The 21,907-nt window shown below is 51.8% G+C and overlaps 1 protein-coding gene across 4 annotated transcripts in view; it reads right to left on the reverse strand.

The window, feature by feature from the left end:
• Positions 1 to 21,907, reverse strand: part of MAGI3 (membrane associated guanylate kinase, WW and PDZ domain containing 3) — a 141,130-nt gene continuing 119,223 nt past the window's right edge. For 2 of the 4 annotated variants that reach the window (XM_036342680.1, XM_036342682.1), the window contains exons 12-22: positions 20,988 to 21,144; positions 18,890 to 18,981; positions 16,825 to 17,017; positions 14,688 to 14,876; positions 9,734 to 9,919; positions 7,578 to 7,680; positions 6,861 to 6,951; positions 6,241 to 6,384; positions 3,438 to 3,576; positions 2,839 to 2,929; positions 2,216 to 2,326 (exon numbers count right to left, since the gene is read on the reverse strand). In XM_036342680.1, coding sequence (XP_036198573.1) covers positions 2,880 to 2,929; positions 3,438 to 3,576; positions 6,241 to 6,384; positions 6,861 to 6,951; positions 7,578 to 7,680; positions 9,734 to 9,919; positions 14,688 to 14,876; positions 16,825 to 17,017; positions 18,890 to 18,981; positions 20,988 to 21,144 — 1,344 coding nt within the window. In that variant the 3' untranslated portion in view covers positions 2,216 to 2,326; positions 2,839 to 2,879. Of the gene's footprint in view, positions 2,327 to 2,838; positions 2,930 to 3,437; positions 3,577 to 6,240; positions 6,385 to 6,860; positions 6,952 to 7,577; positions 7,681 to 9,733; positions 9,920 to 14,687; positions 14,877 to 16,824; positions 17,018 to 18,889; positions 18,982 to 20,987; positions 21,145 to 21,907 lie in introns of all 4 variants that reach the window. The other 2 variants (XM_036342679.1, XM_036342678.1) reach the window with 1 other exon arrangement.

The following is a 21,907-nucleotide window of genomic DNA, read 5'->3' on the forward strand; positions in this document are numbered from 1 at the left end:
TTGGTTTTTGATTTTTTTAATATCTATATAAAAAATAGCGAGCCATTTACAGATCTTTCTCTAATCAGAACCTCAGGTGTATATATAAAGGTACTGTACAGTATATAAACATTTACAACCAGTACATCCATATTTGCTTAGCATTCCAAGGCCACATTGCTAAGTCAGAATAGAATCAATACAGTGACAGGTTACTTAGGAAACAGCCACAGACTGACAACACATGACATCCAAGTCATGTCACAGTTAACAGAAATAGGAGGGTTATCACTGATTGTGGGCGACGGGGGAAGTAAATCGTGTCTGTGGCGCTAACTCTGAGCGTAACCAAGCCTCGTTCTGCGCTGCTCCGGGGTCCCGGGAGGGGGGTCGGGACAGGGCTGAGTCCCTCATCCCAGGAGGGAGCGTCACAGCCGGACGCCGAGAGGGAGGGGCCTGGACACGACCTTTCACAACAACCAGAGGAACCGGAGAGACAGGCAGTGTGTCCAGACACCCCGCAGGGTTTTGTTCTGAGAAGTTCCTCGATTTCTAGCTGCTACTGCCCGCTGCTCCAGGGGCTGCAAACACGCCTCTCCTGTGGTTCTGAGACCGCGGGTCCGCACAGGCGACCGGAGGTGTGGGCTCCCTTTCTTGTCTTTTTCTCGTCTTTAGACGGAGTCCGTGGAGCGAGGGAGGCCTGTCCCCTGCATGTCCTCAGCTGCGAGGGGGCTGAGGTCACAGCCTCTGAAGCTGCTGGCATGGCAGAGACGGGCTCTGATTGTGACGCTTCAAATATGAATTAACCACCAATGACTCAGCAGGTGCCACCAAAACGGCCAGAAACCGGAGCCTGCTAGTTCTTCTCCGGCCAGGAGCACACGGCGTTCCCCAGGAGCGGCCACGATGCGGCTGGGGGGCCGGGAGGAGGACGCTGCCTGGCTTCAGTGCGGGCTCCGTGGCACGGGCAGTGGTAAGTAATACCTTTAAGTTCCTTGGACCACCTTCCCCAGCGGCACCGAAACAGAAAACCGGGGTCCGTCTCCGACTACCTGCGTTTCTCTGCGGCGGGGACAGTGACCGTCGCCGTTCTGAGCGGGGACGCCAGCGGGAGCTGTCGGAAGAGGCACCGCCACCTGCAGCCGCGAGCGAGGTCCCCTTCCTGCGGGGACTCGAGGGGCCTCTGTAAACATGCAACATGCGATGAGAACGTGGCTTCCAGGCCACCCTCGGCGTCACGGCCGTGGGAATCCTCGCGAGGAGGAGGAAACGGACGCGGGCAGCCATTTCTGAGAGCTTGGCACAGACCTACAGTGAGCTGTGGCCAGTTAACGTCCCGGACGCCGTCTGCTGGGACAGCGCGAGGGCGAGGCAGGCGCCCGGGCCGGCGGCTCAGCGAACCAGGGCCCTTCACGGGGCCCCGGCGACCGGCGAAGTCAAAATGTTCTCAGGCGTGAGGGTTTCCGGAAGAACGACTTTTGGGGGAAATGCTTACACGACCGTCACAGCCGTCTCTCGGCCACCGCAGTCGGGCCCGAGGCCTTGCTGGCACTGGGCACCTTCCAGGGGCCCGGTGTGATGGGCGCCCGCCGGCCGCTGTCGGCCTCCGGCTCCGGCTCCGGCTTCTTTCCCGACGCTTCTCCGAAGGGGGCTCGCCTTCCTCTCTCACTCCCAGCTGCCTGGCTGGCAACCAGAGGAGTCTTCCTGGACGGGAGCGACTTCTCCTCCGGCCTCTTGCTGCTTTTCTCTGGAGAGCGCGCTCTGGCTTTCCCAGGCGGACCCCGCTTCGCCTCGCGCCCGGCCCCGTCCAAGGCCGAGGCCGGCTGGGGCTGGGCGGGCGCCCCTGGGCGGTCTCCGCTGCCCTCGGCCCGCGGCTGCTTCTTGGGGCTTGAAGAGCGCCCTCTGCTGGGCCCGCTTTTACTCTCCCCTCTCCCGGGGCTGGAGGACCGGTCCCGGGGCCCTCTTTTGGGGTCACTTTTGAGAGGACCGGGAAGCGTTTCTAGATGGTCCTCCGCGTAGCGACTGGCGGACTTTCTAGGGCTGGCGGACCTACCCCGCTGGGAGACGCCGTTTTCCACTTGTAAGAGGTTCTTGTCGCCGTGGCTGGCAGGCGGGTCCCTCTTGCTCGCGTTTTTCTGGAGGAGAGGCTGATGGGCAGCGCCTTTCCTCCCAGGCGCCGCGTCCTGGAGTTCTGCCTGGTCCCGCGTCTGAGCCCTCGCCGCGGAGTCTCCAGTGACCGGCACGGGCGGCTCTTCAAACGTGGACGCGGACCGCGAGGACGGGGCCGATGGTGGCTGTTCGTCGTAGATCACGTGGGGAGATGGAGGGTGAGTGGGATCCCAATCGCCTGGGGAGGAGGTGAGTGGAACACAGTTAAGTGTTAGAAGGCTGAGTGGGGAGCAGTAAGGTTTGAACTATGACAGCCATTTGAAGTAGATGAGCATCGGAACCGTTTACAGGCGTTTAGGTCGCTCTACACACTAGTCCTAGTGTCTCTAGAAAGGCAGGTGTGTGCAGACAGCTGTATTTGTACATCCAGGGTAGGGCGTTTAAATATACAGCAAATGACAGGATTCACTTTTTCCAGTTACTATGTGTAAAGCCCAATTAAAACTTAAAATTCGGCCAAACTACCTGGTCCAAGAGGCGTATTAATTTAGCTCTAACCAATGGCCACAGCCTAAGGACATGCTAACTCGCTAATACAGGAGACCGCACTGTGGTCCGCGGGCATTTGTCAATAATGTCAAAAGGAAACTGAAAAGTGCAGCAGAAGAATTAGATGTATTTCATAGCATCATTTAACTAAAAAGAAAAAAAATAAAAGACGGAAGTGATCGACAAGACATGCAGATTTACCAAGTCTTTTTAAGGAAAGACCAAGAAAAGCCCTGAAAGCCTTAATGCTGCTCAGGTTTCACGAAGGAGCACAGACCGGAAGGAGCCAAACCTGAAGGAGGAAGAGAGAAAGCCCAGGACTGTGTGACACATCGCAGCGCAGTTAGCACAGACGTCGCCGGGCGCACGGCTACACGCAGCGGCGGAAGGCGACAGGCGGAGGATCGCAGGCTGAGAGGGGCCGCCTCCTTCTAGGCCAGGGCACCAACCCAGGCAGACATTTCAGCAGCTCCCGCTGCGGAATAAATGCCAGCTGCAGAGGTTTCAGGTGTTTTTCCTGACATTTAAACCACTCGCCTCTGACAACCTTGTTCTTTACAGGCACATTTCTGCATTTTCTGCTGAAATTAGCTTCACGTGTATCCCATTCCAGCAAAGTCCTGCCTGGAGCCACCTATTCTGTGATATTATTTATAACTGATGAAAACCATGCGGTGCCGCTGGCTGTAGCTGACTCTGGCTTTTGCTGGGGCTGGGCGGGTAACTCTCCCTCCCAGTGCACGTTCCTCCTGCTGACCCTCCAGACCCTCTCGCTTTGCAGCTGCAGGCGCCCCGCTCACCGTGGTCAGGGATCAGGCCCGTCCCCGGCCTCAGCAGCAGGAGGACCTTGTTCCCGCCGGCCTGGATGAGCTCGATGGCGCGCGTGTGCGTGATGCCTTGTGTGGGCTCCCCGTTGATCTCCACAATCTGGTCCCCGACCTAGACAGGGAGCAACACACCGTCACGCGTTTCGCTTCCGTGGACTCGAGAGCCGCTCAGCCTGGCCCAGCGCCCCTTCCACTGGTAAGACCTTTCACCTGTGCACAGCGCCGCCCGCTCTCGCGTTGAGGGGCAGACGGTGGCAGCAGAGGAATGTCTAGCTTTACATGACTAGGAAGCAGGAGCTGGGCATCTTGAAATCAAGAACCAAATGAAATATTCATAGATTAAAACTAAAACTCACCTTGGAGAATATATTAATGTGGAGACGGATTTAAATCCAATAACCGGCTCATATTTCATTACTGTAGTGTAAAATGATTTCCCTAAAACAGCAGTCGCCAATCTTTCGGACCACCGGTTGGTGGCTGCTGCCCTAGAAAACTAGGGATTAGAATAAGATGCCTCAGTACCTCTGCTACTTCCTAGAAATGTCTGCTATTTTTAGAGGAAAAACACGGACAAGTTTAACTTCTGCACAAGGCCTGATTCAAGATGATGGTAGGGATTTTACTCCAGATTTGAAACTACATTTCAAAGTGAAAAGTAAGTTAAGGGTGTTGGCTTCAGAACAAAACAAGGGAAAATTAGTGAAAGCAATAGCTACCTGAGCTTGCTAAGCTCCCAGGAGCAGCAGCGGGAGGCCGCGACCGTCACCCACCTCCTCCCCCACAGGGGGCTCGCCTCCCTCTCTGTGAAATGGGGGCGTTGGGAGGACTTAAAGGGATAGAACATGATTACAAACCAAGCACAAATGTATGTTAGTGTCAAGTTACCTATTTTCGGGCTTTCCAAAAAAGTCCTAAGGCAGTGGTTCTCAACCTTCTGGCCCTTTAAATACAGTTCCTCATGTTGTGACCCAACCATAAAATTATTTTCGTTGCTACTTCATCACTGTCATGTTGCTACTGTTATGAATCGTAATGTAAATATCTGATATGCAGGGTGGTCTTAGGCGACCCCTGTGAAAGGGTCGTTCGACCGCCAAAGGGGTCGCGACCCACAGGTTGAGAACCGCTGTAGGGCATGCGTATGAATTAGTTCACTGTAGAGAGCACAATGTAACAATTGCAAGTAAACTCTGAAGGAGAGTAAGTGTTTTGCTGTATACTTTTGAAAAAAACGGAGGAGGATATCAGAAACAAGATCAATAGATTTCACAAAGTGGAAAAGAAATCTTTAAAAGCAAGATAATTGATTTTTAAAAAGCCCAGCTTTCCTGTAAGTGACCGAAGAAGAAACATTTTCATGAGGAAGTAGATGACAAATTAGCACTAGCTGTATAATCCCGCTGGTAGCTAGAGAAGAGAGAATTAGAGCAGACAGCATGTGAAGCGTGCTCTGGGTGCATCTTAGAAAGCATGACTGAGGTTATAATGAAGTTTAAGCACAGTCTTTGGCTTAAATTCACTATCCAGACCTGTACAGTTCTTATTGTTTTAGCACAAGTAAATTATCATAAAATTTGTAACTGAACGGATTTGCCACCAGGTGTCGTTTTTGTTTAAGCTAAACTGGGGGGGAGCGGAAGAGGGCCAGGGCTTGAAGATGTTGGCAGCTCAGCTTTGTAGGGACCAGTGCAGGGCCCAGGGCAGACCGCGGCACTTTGAGAGGGAAATGCAGACATCCTTGTACAGCTTGGTTACTTTAAAATTTTAAAATGGGATGAGAATACATTGTTTGGCAAATAGCACAAAGTCATGTTCAGGTTTGTATTACTGAAAAAAATTGTGGGGGATGGAGAATAAGAGAACAGAAGGAAGAAGGGATAAAGAAAAATTTGGCTGTCTTAAAAAACACTATCTTTAAGGCAATCTCACAGTTTTTAAAACATCCACTAAAAATAGTATTTCTAACAGTTGTTCACATGATCATCTCAGAACATGTCCAGAGCCCACAGGCCTCCCAATGGCATCGGCAGGACAGGCCTGGTCCCTCTGCAGCCGCCACAGGCTGCGGCACCCGGCGAGGGACCGTCTCGCTGAGCCTCAGGTGAACTCTGTACGGGGCCGGCTCCCACCTCACGGCCGTGAGACTCGCACTAACACAGGGAGAACGTGTTGCCTGGGAGATGGCGGATCCTATACTTTCTGACTTTGTTCCATGTTAAACATGGACATTATTCCTTAACGCGAACTTTTCCCACTTCGGCCGATTTCTCAGTAGCGTTGCCGGAAACCTTATTTCCTCCTCTCTACATTTGAAGCAGATTTAAGGACCAGCCTGAGACCCACAGATACTCTCAACAGCTCTCCAGCTATTACAAGTTCACGTGTTCTTGTTTTAGCGAGTTACACTGTGTGCTAACTGCTTCGGATAACCCAGGTCCTGCCTACCAGCAATCGGTTCCAGGAACCAACCCTAAATAGTAACAGTAATCCTCTCATTAGCTAGAAGCATTATCCGCCCATTCTATTCTTCCCGCAAATGCCTGTGGAGCGCCCACTAGGGACACTACCCAAGGTGCCGAGGGTGCTGGAGCGATGGGAGGGGAGGGACGGAGAGAAGGGCGCCCTGGGTCAGAGAGGGAACTGGCAGGCACGTGCCCCTCGGGTTTTAGTGACGCAAGATCTCGCTGCTTAGACTCAAGAGCCGTCCGCACACCCTTTCAGCAACTACTTCCCGCTGGAGCCAAAGCAGAGGTGAAGAGCGAGGCCGACTCACGTGAATCCGGCCGTCCTTGAGGGCGGGCCCGTCCTCGGCCAGGCGCAGGATGAAGAGCCCCATGTTGTACTCCTTGCCCCCGCGGAGGCTGAACCCGAAGCCCCGGGGGCCGCGCTCCAGCTCCACCGGGTAGCAGCCCAGGCCCTGAGGGGAGGAAGGGAGGATACGGGCTGCAGGGGCCGCTGGCTCACGGCGGGGGGACAGGATCTACCGTCAGCAGCACTTGCATGGCGGCAGGAAGGAGCGGACGCTGCGGGCCCAGGGCTACGCAGTTTTTATAAATGCAGCCGAAATCTGGGGGTTACATGTCTCCTCTACTAGCTGGTCAATCAGAGAACAGAATTTGGGGACGTGCTTCCTTTAAGTAGATTTTAACTAATTTTCCTGAAAAGAGAAAAACCCACCGCTCCTCTGAGGAACTCAAGCCCTGCTCTAAGCACTCAACCAGGGTTCAAGTTTCTCCACCCACTGGGCAAACCTTCCTTTCGTTCTCCATTCTCTCCGGAAGCAAACGGACTGCCAGCCACACAGTAGGTCCTCAAGAGTGACTGACTTGAACAAATTTACCTGATTGGCAATAAAAACCACAGTGTGAACTGGGGGGGAGGTGGGCATCTCACCTGGTGGTGCCGACTGCCCACAGCGGAGATCACGGCCGCGTCGGGCTGGGGGAGTTGCTTGTGGTCCGCCCACGAGTGTCTGTAAGTCTCACTGCGGGAGAGAAGCCAGGGCCCCCTCTGAACTGAGCAATCAAAACCGGCTGCACGTCAAGGCACCGTCCCCATTTCCTTTCAGAGCTGGGCCTGGCCACCCGCCGGCACACTGCTGTGGGGACAGGCTACACCGGACGGGGATGCCGGAGATGCCGGGCAGAAACCGGCCTTCCGCCAGCGTCCCGTCCGCAGGGCCAGGGGTCCCGGGCAGTTCGCGCCAAAGGAACTGCACCCGAGCGACAGCCTGCGGCCCGGGAGCCGACCGCGCCACACAGACGGCTCTGCGCGCCAACGCCGGGAGGGGCTGCGCCGAGTTTCCCGTAACCGAGTGTTAACGGCCAGTGCTGTGACCGAAGTGGAAATAATAGGTATGAGCACTGCTCTGCTCGGGTCGCCTCGGAGACAGCAGTCTCTGTGGGCTGGGGCTTCCCTCCCCAACCAGGGCCGAGTGGCCGAGCCCGCGGGGCCGTGGAACCTTCCAGTGCCCGCGTGTCGGGCGGGATGGAGGGAGGGGGACCAGGAAGGACCTGAAGGTGGAAGATGCAGGTTCGCGTGCTGACCTCCGGCTGCTCCGCATCACGGCGGGGCGGGGCGGGGGCAGTGGGTGCTGAGGAGAAGCCTCACCTGTCGCCAGGCGCGTGGCTGGCCTGTGACTGTCCCAGGGGCCGGTGCTGCAGGGCTGGGCTCTGCCTGGCTGAGTTTGTTCCTGACGGTGGACCATGATGCTCTGTTCAAAGGAGGGGAAACAGAACTAAGCATTTGTCCCCAAGAATGTGGAGGCCGAGTGGGTCCACGGGCACCAGGCGGTCACACATGGTGCCGCTTCCCGCCTCAGTGGCCGGCTGTGGGAGGAGGAACGTGGCCGCCTTCCCCGTGTCCCCGGAGTCATGTTTATGTTTACGGAGGAGAACGGGAGTCACATTCTACTCCACACACTCCCCGCCGCCACCCTGATGTGGATCGTCCACACAGAGGACGGTCAGAAAGGAACCCACGTGGGTCCTGCCGGTGAGGACGGGCTCCAGGAGCCGCCTCCTCGCCTGGTCCCCTGTGGGTTCCGGAGCTCCCCCCCTCTGAGCCACTGCAGGAGGGGACAGGTCTGCGGAGGCGGGAGCAGAGGCCCGTCCGCCAGCCCCACGCTCCTCCAGCTGCATCCCTCATCCGGAGCAGTTATCTCGCCTGACACTGAACTCCAGCCCACGACCACCCCAGAGTGGACGAGCGTTTAGAAAACAGACGCAGGCAGAGCTTTCTAAGAGCACAGAGAGGCGAGGAAAAGGCACATCTGTTCCCGCCTCTTGGGCAGCAGCTCCAGGCCTGTTGTCCTGAAGGCAGCTTTGGTACCGAGTGCAGCAGCTAGAGCTCAAAGGCAGTCATGGGCCCGGACTGTCAGAGGGTCAGACGCACAGCTCTAACGCGGGAACTCTAATGTCTTATCCCGTCCAAACAGCAAACGTAGGAGATTGAAGTACCGAGGGAGGGGGCACAGCGCAGTGAGTAAGACCGTGACTGAGCAGGGCTGATGGGGCTGAAACCTGAGCCCATCACCCGGGCCTCAGAAGGGCATGAGGGGGCCCCAGCAAGCGGTGTCCGCCCAGGACCCAGGGCAGACAGGACGTTTGGGTGACTCCTTAGATGAAAACAGGGCGGTGGGGCCGCAGGAAGAGAACAGACGGACTGGGTTAGAGGTCGTGGGAGGAACGGACACCAATATGCACTGCAGTGCCCGACATCTTAATATGCAAGACTGACGCCTCATAGCTCTGCTGTTTCAGGCTTCTCAGTGGCTTTACACAATCGGGAAAGATGAGATGAGCACTAGTAATTCACAGAGAACAGAACGGGGCTATTCAAGATGGTTCCTAAGCAGGAATTCCTGACCAAAGGCAGCTTTAATGCAAAGCGAGACACTAAGTGTGTTTCACGCCCCATTTACTGGCCATTCCCACCCACTCCCGGCCCCCCTTACAGGGGCCGCCCAGAGGAAGCCACCTCCCCGAAGGCAGCTGGCCTGGGCCTGACCGAGGCTCCGTGACTCTGAGCTCCTCAGGGTTTCCCTCACTCCAGCAGACTTAAGACTATTTAAAAGGACACACGGTCGGAAAAGTCTACCGATCTCTCGCTGCTGGCTGCTTACTTTCCCGGCACACAAATGGCCACCACTCACTAGCCGCAGCTACTGTTGTCTTGAGCTACTGACACTTTAAATGTTTTAATCCATTAAATGGAAAAGGCTGCCCAGCCAGCATGGCTCAGTGGTTGAGCGTCCACCTATGAACTAGGTCATGGTTCATTCCTGGACAGGGCACATGCCTGGGTTGCGGGCTCGATCCCCAGTGTAGGGAATGCAGGAGGCAGCCGATCAATGATTCTCTCTCATCATTGATGTTTCCATCTCTCTCTCCCTCCTGCTTCCTCTCTGAAATATCTATATATATAAAAGCCTAATATGCAAAGTGTCCTCTCAGGAGTTTGACTAACTGGGAATTCGGCCACTTGCTATGATGTGTGCTGACCACCAGGGGGCGGCACGGAACTAAGGAAGGCCGGTAGCCACTAGGGACCCTAACCGTGCACAAATTTTGTGCACCGGGCCTCTAGTGTGTGTGTGTGTGTGTGTGTGTGTGTGTGTATGTGTATATGTATATATATATATATATATATATATATATATATATAACAGAAAAGGCAAACAATGAGACTCCAGGGCACATTAGAGGGAGCCATGCCTTCTGCAGGTTCTGGGCCCCTCGGGGCATCTAGGTTGACTGCTCCCTTACCTTCCTCAGCGATGACTGTCAGCGTGACAGTGACGCCGGCGTCCTTGATCAGCTGGACGATGCTGTCGTGGGACAGGTCGATGATGGACTGCCCATTCACTGCTGAGATGTGGTCTCCCACCTTCAGCTTCCCACAGCGGTCAGCTGGGCTTCCTTCTATGACTCGGCCAATTTTATGAGGAATAACTGTAAGAAAAAAAAATCCCCAGGTTTTCAATTATTTAAAATATCTGTTAGTGTTAGATTTATCAGCATCATTTAAAAATTCAACACAACATCAAAGAAAATTCTTGAAAAATACAGCAAAAAAGCACCAAATGTGAGCCTCCTATCTAAATGCTGCTATTTCCGTATCTATAACCGTTCCCTTCTTGCCGACATGCACTCTTTTAAAAATATATTTTTTTATTGCTTTCTGAGAGGGAGAGAGAGAGAAACATCAATGACGAGAGAGAATCATTGATCAGCTGCCTCCTGCATGCCTCCTACTAGGCCTTGAGCCCAAAATCTGGGCATGTGTCCTGACCAGGAATTGAACCATGACCTCCTGTTCATAGGTCGATGCTCAACCACTGAGCCATGCTGGCCAGGCCACATGCATTCTCTTCACATAGCTGCAGCCCCAGCATACCAACCCCTTTGCTGTTTTCCATTCACAGTCTTTATACCGTCATCCTACAGTCCTGTTGAGAGATGCCTGACCTCGCTGATACGATGAGAGCATCTTGCCAGTGTGCTGGCCCTTGTCTGTCGCTGGCCGTTCCGGCTGTCGCATCGTGGGTGTGTTAGAAACGGCTACAATGAGACAGCCTGCGGATCTCACAGGGCATTGACTCCCACGAGGGACCTTGTGGATAAACGCAGTTCAAACTCCAGGGAGGACGCGGAAGTTCTTGGTTAGAAGTCCACGTGTAGTGGAACGACTGACCATTCAAATGAATCGTACTTAGTTCTAGAGCAAAATTAATTCCTTGTGTTTAGACCTTTAGATCTTCTTAAAGTTAGGAATTTTAAGAAGTGGAATTAGAACATTAACGCTTTATGTTAACATTATTTGGCCCATGGATAAAACCCTACCCTGACCGGACAAAGCTGGGCCACGCCCTTTGCACAGACCTGGGCGGTTCTATACGGACGCCGGGCTCACAGGCTAACGGCTTTCCCGACGAACTATCAGGACACTTTCCTGTTACTGGTGGGGCATCTGTGCTAGACACGGATATTCCTTCCCGGGTCTCCGAGACGCCCCGCCTGAGCCCGTGGACCCCGCAGGCTCCTGGGCCTGTGACTGCTGCCTGTTATGAGAAGGGACAATTAATAGTTTTAAGGGGCACTCTGATGAGGTTTAACTCCCACAGCAATGGGCTCCTTGCTTAAGTATTTCTGGTCTTGTTTGGTGCCTATTAGAGACATTTTACTTTTTAAAAAAAATATATTTTTATTGATTTCAGAGAGGAAGAGGGAGGGAGAGATAGAAACATCAATGATGAGAGAGAATCATTGATTGGCTGCCTCTTGCATGCCCCCTGCTGGGGATCGAGCCCGCAACCCGGGCATGTGCCCTTGACTGGAATCAAACCCGGGACCCTTCAGTCCGCAGGCTGACGCTCTATCCACTGAGCCAAACCAGCGAGGGCTGGAGGCCTGACAGGCCCTCACCTGGGACTGGAAGTTGCTGTTGGCCGTGACTGACGTCCCCACGGACGCTGCTGTTCCTCGGCCCTCCCAGGGTTTCACAGAGAGATCTGATCTGAAAGCCGAGGAGGTCGATGTGGGAAGCAAGTGCCTTTTAGCTCTGAATCATCTCAAGCACGTACAATGCTGTTTTCCTTACAAACAAGGTGGAGAGGCAAGTGGCAGGAGGAAGGGCCACGTCCTGTGTCAGGTGGGAGCCAACACTAATGGCACCACCAGTGGCCGACCAGAGACGCGGGGCTGACACGGGGCCCTGGTGACTCTGCACATCGATACCTCGGCTATTCTCCTTCCCAGAAAGAGTTCCTCGGGCGCAGCGCTCCCTCTAGGTCCCCCGGGAAGAAAACGGCCAGCCCCTCGGCCTGAGAGCGTGGCTCGGACTCGGGAAAGCATCAGCCAGAATTCCCGAGTCCCGGCTCCCTCTCAGACCCGAGGACGGGGCCTCCGGGACGAGGGACAGCAAAAGCATCGGACTGTCCTCGTCTCGGCGCGGACAGCGACACGGCCAAGCCGGTTAGGAACAGCGAGAGACCAGGAGGAAGACAGCTTCTGAACGGGCCCAGGAAGGACCGGGACTTCAAGGCCGCCCCTCGGAGCACACACAGCTCAGCACAGTCCGCCGCCTGCCGCGGCTTCTCTGGTAGAAAAGCCTACAGACCTTTGCCATCAAGCCCGTTCATCCGCCTCCATCCAGCTCCGGCCTCAGCCCGTCTCACAGGCCCTCCAAAGCTCTCGTTTCAGGAAAAGCGAGGGCAGTAGCTGGAAATGCCCCTCCTCAAAGGAACCCTTTGCAACCAGCACTGAAAAGTCTCGGATGAGGGAGAGAGACACGAACACGCTGAAGTCCTGGCAAAGCAAGAGCCAGCCAGTCCTCTTCACCCGAAACAGGAGTCTCTTCTGGGTCCTCACCTAGCACTGATGCCGCGGGGCCCGCCAGCGACCGCGGACAGAGTCACCGTGCGGAGCCGCAGACTTCAGAACTGCTGCGAGAGGCGCCACTGGGAACTGCCCTTGTGACAAGTGTCCGAAGGAAAACAGTCCATACTGAGCTGGAGACCGACCTAGACCAAAGCCAGGCCCATAAAGGAAGGCCTTCGGACAGGCAGGCCCCCGCCTGAGCTCTGATGTGCTCTCTTCCCTAAACCAGACCTCCTCTGCCTCCCAGTGCGCGGCGCTGGCTCCGTCTGCGTGAGGGCCCCTCGTCCCGCTCACCGGCCCGGCCTCCGGCCTCCCTCCGTCTCCAGGAGCTGCCGGGGTCCTAGGAGGCTGCTCGCAGCTCCGCGTCTTGTGAGCCCGTTAACGAGCATGTCAGTGCGATGATCACTTCTGGCTTTGCACCCGACTGAAATCCCAAGTACTTGATGTAAGATGCAGTGCCAACCTAAGCCGAATTTACTATTCAAGCTGATAATTAATGAGCTGCAAACACTCATTTCCTGCCGCACATTAGCTGCTGCTTCACTCTTACATTTTAATTGAGCTTTCTTTCCCATCTCATTACTCAAGTATTAATAAACTTCTCAAAGCTTCTTTTAAAAAAAGATCAAGAGACAGTGACAAACAATTTCACAAATAATGCCGAGGATAATGGCGGTGGCGGCAGCGGCTACCGGCCAGCACGGGTCCAGGCTACGGGCCTCTGGGCTGTAGCTCCTTTAATCCGCAGACGCAAGCAAGACAGGAATCGGTACCACCGTCCTCCCCTCACAGAGGAACCTGGAGCTCTTAGAGGGGAAACCATGTGCCCAGATCAGAAGCTGTTACAAGACTCCAGCAGGGCCTGAACCCAAGGTCGCCAGGTCACAGAGCCCAACACCGATGACACTATCTTATAGAGACCGATGGCACACACAACCACCGAAACAGCAAGAAATTACTTTTTAAGTAATGCAACTGATTTTACTGAATTCCTCCATATTGCTCAGTTTTATGGTGAAGGTGGACTCCCCCCTGATTTTTATAGTCTGAGAAAAGGAATAGCTTCGATATAAAAAGTGCGTAGCATCCATCATACCGAGTAATAATCTTTCATTGTCTTGGTTAATCTGGAAGGCTGGGTTATTGTACTGAGGTTTAGAATACGATGATCTGAAATGGTTGTTTTTGGAAATCCTGATTTCCAACGACATAACATAAAAGGCACCTAAAAGCTGCTTTCTTTCAGTTTTTGAATCAGGCCACATAATCATCCTCACAGCACCAGAGACAGTTCCAAGTGTTACCATGGCAACTGCTTATGGAAAAGGGAAAGCAGTAGCAGTGAGCAGTGGCCTGACACTAGAGCCATAACTCATCATGTCACTGGCTTCCTCCTTCACACGCGGGCATTCCTTTTAGCGAGATTTCTGCAAATTCGTTGGGCTCCCAAAAGTGTTGGCTTTTGTCACTAAGATTCTAGTGCCCATCTCGTCTGAAAGGATCTCACGACCCAAGAAATCAACCCACAGGCAAAGACAAGAGGCATTTGTCATGTGGTCAGAGATGCTTATCACCTGACTAAGAAAAACAACGTTACCAGACAAACATGATACATAAAGAATCATTTGCCGGTTCTCTTATTCATCTGGATTTTCTAATTACATTTAGAGATAATTATTTCTTAGAAACACTAAGATGAGACACATTTTCTATTTGGTGAATCATAACAGCCCTGAACATGCTGGGAGTAAGTCCTCTCTGGTGAGGGAGTGAATACATTCATCCCTCACAGGTGAGCATATTCCGTTACGCCAGTTCAGGATATCTAGATTAATTTTCAAAGGTTCTGACAAAATGTTTGCCTTTCAATGAAGCATGCACAAGAAGGTCGCTTTAGAGGTAAAATACGGCAATTACTGTTAAATAACACAAAGGGACAATTGAAGACATATTTGGGTCAAGGGTTTTCTGTTAATCTGTTTTGCTTCCTCTCAACTGCTTCTAGCATGGCATTCACTGCTGCATACACGATTTCTCCGAATTAAAAACGCGACCTGTGCCCCCTCATTAGAACACTCAGCTCTGTCCTCTCCCGGGGAGTCAGGTCCCGTCCCCCACATACTGCCATAGAATCCTGATGCGAACTGAGCCGCGAACCCTTCGTTCCTGGAATCTGAGATGACACATAAACTAGGAGGAAACCAAGGAAATATTCATCGTTCTTAAAGAGTGACGTCTCTAAGCCACCTGAGCCTCATTCCTGGTCAGTTTCGTGAACCCCCAGTGGGAGGCTCAGGAAGCTGGACCCGGAGGTCGCGACGGCAGGCCCAGCGGCCCTCACCTCCTGGGGGCGGCTTGGTTTTGGAGGTGAGGATGACGAAGCCGAACCCCTCATTCTCCTTCCGCTGCAAGACGACCTCATAGGCCTCCGGGGGCGCAGGCCTGGCCGCGGCGTCCGCTCGGTTCAGGCGCGGAGACCCGTTCTGTGTCGAGAGGAAGGCTTGGGCGCTGTCATCCTCAGGCTGTTTCTCTACAATAAACATGGATCAATACACATCATAATTTTTTGAGCACGAAAGCGTTTTTGTGCTTAAGCTTGCCACAAAAAAATTAGTTTCTAATAACAGAATAGAAAAGCTGCCCGCCAAGCTCTGGGCGTAATCTGAGGGCAGATGTGGGCGGCAGCTGTCTGCGGACTGAAACACCCTTAATGTCAACAACTAGAGAAATACACAATAGGACCTCACTATCAAGGGGGTTTTCAAAGCTTCCGTCAAATTTGATAGGAAAACAGTTCTTGAAACTGTTAGAATTCCAGAAAGGTTTTAACCTTGACCAGTAATTTTAACAAGTGCCAATGATGAGAAATGGTGCAGTAAGCTTCCCTTTAAGATCAACTTTCAATGGCCCTGAGAGCCGGGGCTGAGATTCATGACGCCTGGGCAGCGGCCGCACCAGGACAGGGTGCCGCCCATCACAGGTGGGACAGTGCTCCCACATGGCGGCGTTTAGGCCGCAGTTTCCTGGTGATGGCACCGGATGAGGGAGCCAGGAGCAGTTCGCAGGCACGTGGCGAGCTGCCCACAGAACAGCAACCTCTCTGGGGCAGAGTCGGCCCACGGCGTCCCCAGCAAATGGCCAGTTAACCTCCCCCTTTTCTCCAAGGATTTCTCCGAGGAAGTTAGTCCTGATTTTTTTAAATAGGCAAATTCTGTGCCATACGTTGATAGAAGCCACCATTAACAACCACAACACACCACCATCGATGACTACACAAGTACATTGTCTGTTTTGGCTCAAAATCGACACGATCCTAGCACTGCTTTTGAATCTCAACCAAGTGCCACCAACGTCCAATCATTAATGAAAAAAATGAAGGATTTCGGGGCATAATTCACGGTCAGGATGAATTAGCTAAATGCCTCCAGTGATGCCACGTGGGCCTGACGCTGCCTCCGATGCCGCCCCGGAGGGAGCCAGCGGTGGGTGGCCAGGCCGCTCCCCTGCGTGTGGCTCACACGGAGGCCGCATGCACTGGCATCTGTGTGCACCCCTAAATGCCCCATCTTCCCGAAGCGCCGTGGGCTTTGCTTAGGATGCTGCCATCAAAAACACAGTGCCCCGCTCTTTCAGAGTAATGCAGACCTTAATCAATAAAGACAAAAACGGGGTAATGTGCAAAGACCGTCGCGTCAGCAGACACTGGACGTCCTCGCTGTGCCGCGCGGGCACTCCTCACCGAAGGGGTCCGTGCCCCCACCGTCGGGGGGCTCACCGTCCGCACTACAGGGCTGTCCTTTTAAGACTGTAAGTGGCAAGAATTCACCTCTCAAAATTCCTATCTAACATTCACAAAGCTGTTGATGAGAAAAATGTGAGGGAGATTCGTATCTGAGTGCACAGTCTAGACGGCGGGCTCTGTAATTAAACACCCACTTCAGTCCCCGCCAGTTCTGTGTCTCCCAACCTTTCTGGGAATAACTGTAAAACCAGATCATGACAGTATTTACATCACAGCGTTGTGAAGGTTAAATGACGGAATCCATAGGCCTGGGACACAGTAAGCTCTCAATAAATGTTAAATTACATGATACCAAAACTTCTCAAGTAGAGGCATTCTGTCCTCTGAAAATGTAGGATTTCATCAGGATCCAAAATCTTTTGATATTCAGCGAGTGGGACGCCTCAGTATGACTAGATAACTTTGTATTTGTTTTCAGAAAGCAGGTTTAACCTGGTAAAATCATCAATATATTAATCTAATTTTATGGACCCCCACCTTTTTCTTTTTTGACAGTGTGATTATTGTTTCTGAATCCTTTTGACCTTCCATAATGAGGCCCTGGGTCCCGCCCAATGGGCTGTCTCACACACTATTCCACAGATTATGTAAAAGAACCTGCCATCCCCCCGTCCCCCCGCAGGAAGGGGCCCGAGTTTCTGTTCTTTTTAACTCGTCGGAGCAGCAGTGCGAGTACCTCCGTAGAAGATCTTCCTCCTGACAGTTAGGAGCACGTGGCCGTTGCGAGCAGCCGTGGTCATGAGGTCCAAGACCTGCTTGTGGGACTTGCCCTTCACCGGGATCCCGTCGATGCACATCAGCTCGTCGGCCGCGCGCAGCCGGCCGTCCTTCTCGGCGGCGCCCAGAGGGATGATGGCCCCGATGTAGATCTGACAAGACAGCCGGCCCAGACCCTTAACGACTGGTTAAGGCTCCCCCACCCAGCGCTGTGCAAACCGACAGGTGACGGCCGCTCAGCTCTGGGGCGGTCCTATTTAGAAAGGCGACATCGTAGACAGTGGCCATTCCCCACAGCGGCCCCTTAAGTAACCACACCATCCCTCTGGGCCCTCGGGGCGGGGCACAAAGAAGACAGGAAACACCGAGTTGCGCAATAACTTGAAAAAGTGCCGCCATCACCACCATCACTGCAACAGAGCCAAACCATTAAACTCAAAAGCCCAATTCTGTGGGGCAGCTACAAGAGTCGACAAAAGTCTGTCGCCATCAGGAAAACCTTTCACACGCTGTTCACAGCAGCTGGGTAATTCTCACGCCGCTGCCGTCGCATGCCGCTATCAGTCCAAGTTCAGTACATCAAACAGAAGCATTTCTGGTTCCTAAATCTCAAAGCAGTGACTATTTTTAGGGGACAGAGTGGCTAAGGTACAGCGGCTTCCAGGTGAGCGTGTCTAGGTCATTCCGCTGGCTGCCGTTAAAGTCCTGCAATTAGGCAGGCCCCAGTGCTGGGGCTAACTTCAGAGCTGCCAAAACCTGACATTGAAGAGAAAGGTTTCTTCCAAGTTGTTTGAGATAAATTTTTAAAATGTCTAAATGACCACTATGAGTGCCAACAAAACAGGAAGCAATCCAACAAAACTCTCTCTTTTAAAAAAAAATATTTTTGTTGATTTTAGAGAGAGGAAGGGAGAGAGAGAGAAACATCAATGATGAGAGAGAAACATTGATTAGCTGTCTCCTGCACGTCCCCTAGTGGGGATCAAGTCAGCAGCCCCGGCATGTGCCCTGACCAGGAATCTAACTGGTACCTCTTGGTTCATCTGTCGATGCTCAACCACTGAGCCACACCAGCTGGGCTCAAACAAAACTATATCATCAGAAATAATGAAGGTCCCTATGCCTGGCCTACATAGGGGAAACTGTATTAACTGTAACCGATAGGACTCACTGGGACACATTTATACTATAGCAATCAAATGTTCTATTCAGAAACAGAAGAAAGCCTGTCATTTGAAAAGATTATTGTTACTCACCTAACTTCCAAGCATCATCATAATTCAGTCTTTCTTGATATTAGACAAAAAACCCACTTCAATACATTCTTAAATTCTAAAGAAGCACATTACTTCTTAGTCATTCAAACTAAGGGCAGAACTTAAGAATGATACCCACCACGTTTGCTCTTTAATTTTACACCAGAATCGCGTATTAATAAAATTCTGGATTTTAAATGCTTTGCAAAACATAACCCTCATGCTTCCTGGACAGAAACATTCATTATTTTATATCTTTCTGGTTTCATAGGTAACAAATGAAATGGCAAATTTCTGAGCATAAAAATGTCAACCCATTAATAATAAGGCGAGTAATACGGATGAGGTGACATAATATTCATGGCTCGTGCCAACTGTTGGCGGAACATTTGGAAGATAGAGTGACCGTGGTAAATAGGATTTTGAATTACAGGTTTCTTAGAAACGGAAAATGCCTTAAGATCTCTTTAATGAAGGCAAAAGGAAGGAAAGGGTTTTAAATAAGCCCTAGGCACACAGAGAAATTAATTCCTGTCTGATTGACAGCCAACATATCCAGTTTTCACCTCCAGCTTTAGCTGCACCAAATTAAGGAGGGACTACGACACTTAATAGAAATGCAATTCTTCTCATGTTAACGAAACTGACAGAGAAAACAAAATCTTTAAAAAAACAACAAAACAGAAAATGACAAAAACACCCTCTTCTACCAAACTGCCACTTAACAGCTGTGCCAGGAGCAGCCGTGTCCCCAGGATTCACACTCACAGCTTGGTCAGGGCCGTCTCCTCCCAGTACTCGGAAGCCGAACCCCGATTCCTGTTTCCGGAGAAAAACATCCAAGTCTTTGGTGTTTGGCGCTAAGGAAAACCAGAAGATATTAAATACATAAATAAATACTGTGGCTTATGTTAAAAGGAGTAAAATGAAATTAAGTTCAGTATTTAGTAGGAGAGTGTTATAGAGTCAATAAACTACATCCTTAGAATGTTCTGAGATGCAAAAATTTACCCAAGTAAAACACCAAAAAAAAAAAATAATAATTCAATTGTAAATCTTTGCTTTGAGTTCCAAACAAAACTTTGTATCAAGATTTACCCATACGCCTGGCCGGCGTGGCTCAGGGTTGAGCAGTGACCTATGAACCAGGAGGTCACGGTTTGATTCCCAGTCAGGGCACATGCCCCGGTTGCGGGCTCGATCCCCAGTGTGGGGTGTGCAGGAGGCAGCTGATCAATGATTCTCATCGTTGATGTTTCTCTCTCTCCCTCTCCCTTCCTCTCTGAAATCAATTTAAAAAAATGTAAAAAAAGACTTACCCTCACATTCATGTGCTCAGTGCTAACACTGCCATTAATTCCTCATGCCTTCAAATCAGCATTACAATATTAAATTCAAAATTACCTAACTTAAGTGTGATATTTGATAGTGTCAATTACCTAAATTAACACTGGGGCAAATCCTGGAAAAAGAGAGTCCGTAAAATGTCTTAGTTCTGCTCCTAACCTAATGCTTTGGTTTCAGAAAAGCATTCCACATGAACTGCTGACTTAGCCTAATTTTGCAAAATGATATTATTTTAAAAGTAAGTAACGGTTAACACCATCATTGGCCCCATTTTCTAGCTGGGGAAACTGAGGACCCAGCATCACACGGAGGGAAATGGCAGAGCTGAGGTTTAAACTCAGCTTGGTTTCCATGGTCTGGCTCTTAACCCCAAAGCGGGTAATCATCCGAACAGTAAGTCAGGAACAGCTACTGCATGACTAAAATTTTATCTCTGCGAAAGCATGGATGTTACTTATAAGCAGGAAGCACTTGCCAGGAAGGGAAAAGAGAGACACGTCAGGGAGTGCTTTCAAAAGTGAGCTACCGTATAGAGTCATTCCTGACAACGTTCCTTAGAAGCGATCTCTTCTGAGAAATACTTGCTATCAGAATCCTAGAACTTTAGAGATAAAAGGCCTCAGGAGCCCAACTCATCTGTTGTGTGGGTGAGGCCCAAGGGGCTGACTAGTTTCTATCAAGCCTCAGGCTGGGTCAGGCCATGAGTGGGGGTCTGAGCAAAGGGATTCTCCACAGTCACACCAATTTAAATGACTGCTTCTCGGCACTTATGCCTGTTTTCCTCTTCCTTGAATACGGCCTGGCACCATCACCATGAGCATCTACAACTGGTGAAATAAGTGTGAAATTAATTACATATAACAGTTCCATCTACGTACGTCTCTTCCCAGGCAGATTTAGACCTTTTTCCTAAAAACAAATACATTAAAAAAGCAAACCTAAAAAAAAAAAAAAAAGCAAACCAAATTCAATCTGCAATTTTACTGCGGAAGAGGTTAGCATTAGTAAGTAAACGAGGATGGACCTGAATTTCTGCCTTACGCTCTCCCCCTCATCTCTCAGCGGGACTCCGCGGGGCGTGCTCCCGGGTTCCTCCTCAGATGGCACACCCTCTGCGTCATCACCCCCCACACCCCTGCCGCAACGTCTTTCTAAGACACAGTCCAGTAGCATCATCCCTACGGTCAAAACCATCGCCGGCTCCCCTCAGGCCTCTGACCGACTCCAGCGCTCAGAGCGGCGCCGTCTTTTCGGGTGCAGGGCCTACGTAACCTATTTATCTCTGTATTCCCATTACTTTGATGTTGGGTAGATAGTAGGCACTTAACATGTGGTTTTGAAAAAGAAAAGAAAATGAATGAATGCATGTTGAATGCGAATGGAAGACCAGAGTCATATTAGGATGGAATGAAGAAGTGACTTTTCGACATGGTTTTGAAAGATGGTAGGTCCCAGCTTTTAAAAAAATTTCACATTGATTTTGTCACATGCTCTCCTGAGACATCCCACAACTGCTTACGTTTATCTTCATATAACGTCTTGGACTTCAGGTAGACCTCTGAGGGGTCCAGCTTGGGGGACCCGGACCGGACGATGCTGGGTGGGAAAGGCAGAGGCTGCGGCACGGGCTCGTTCACGGCCTCCGCGCTTCCCGAATGTTCCTTTTTATCCGTTTTCTGGAATGGAGAAGGGCTTTACTTAGTATTCTAAACAGCCAGATGGTTGATGAGTTCGTAAAACGGTTGTCTAAACCGGGTATGTCAACTGATGGTGGTTGTCGAGGGGCCGGTCGACACAGTTCACTACCATTAGAAAAGGCCCGCAGGGACGCCAACAGCGAGGCCTTAGGAAGCCCTGGCCGAGCCCTCCTGCCCTGTCCTGCACCCGGACACACGCTGCCTGGAGAGGAAGGGAGACCGGAGGCAGGGAAGCAGGAGGGACACAGAAAATTCTCGAGAAACTCCCCACCCCACTCACTGGACCCAGTGCCCAGGGACGATGTTGAGGATGATATTCTTTCTAAGCGACTGGACAGGAAGTGCTAACTAACTCCGCGGGGAAGACGCCTCTGTGGGAGCCTCCGTGGCCGATTCAAGCGTCGGAAGCAGAGACGCGCCCCTGCCAGGCCGGCAGACGGGGGAACTGGAGGAGGACGGTTCCACGCTCCCCCATTCAGGCGGAACTTGCGCTAAATAATAGCCAAGCGAAATGAGCTCTTTAATAACATCCTAAAAATGAAGCCCCATGAGCAGCCTAAGCAATAAGTATGGTTCTGAGAACAGCGTGTCCTGAATTACTGTGAGGAGAGGGGGTGGAAGATGAAATAATCCACCCTGGAGGGCTGCAGGGGCGCCGTCTGTCAGGGGGCAGTGCGGGGCCTGCCCTGCAAGGTGAGGGACCCTTCGCTGACCCGGACCAGGCAGATGGCGGGGGAGGTGC

This window comes from Myotis myotis, unplaced genomic scaffold, assembly GCF_014108235.1.
Source record: "Myotis myotis isolate mMyoMyo1 unplaced genomic scaffold, mMyoMyo1.p scaffold_m19_p_18, whole genome shotgun sequence".
In the NCBI taxonomy this organism is placed as follows: Eukaryota; Metazoa; Chordata; class Mammalia; order Chiroptera; family Vespertilionidae; genus Myotis; species Myotis myotis.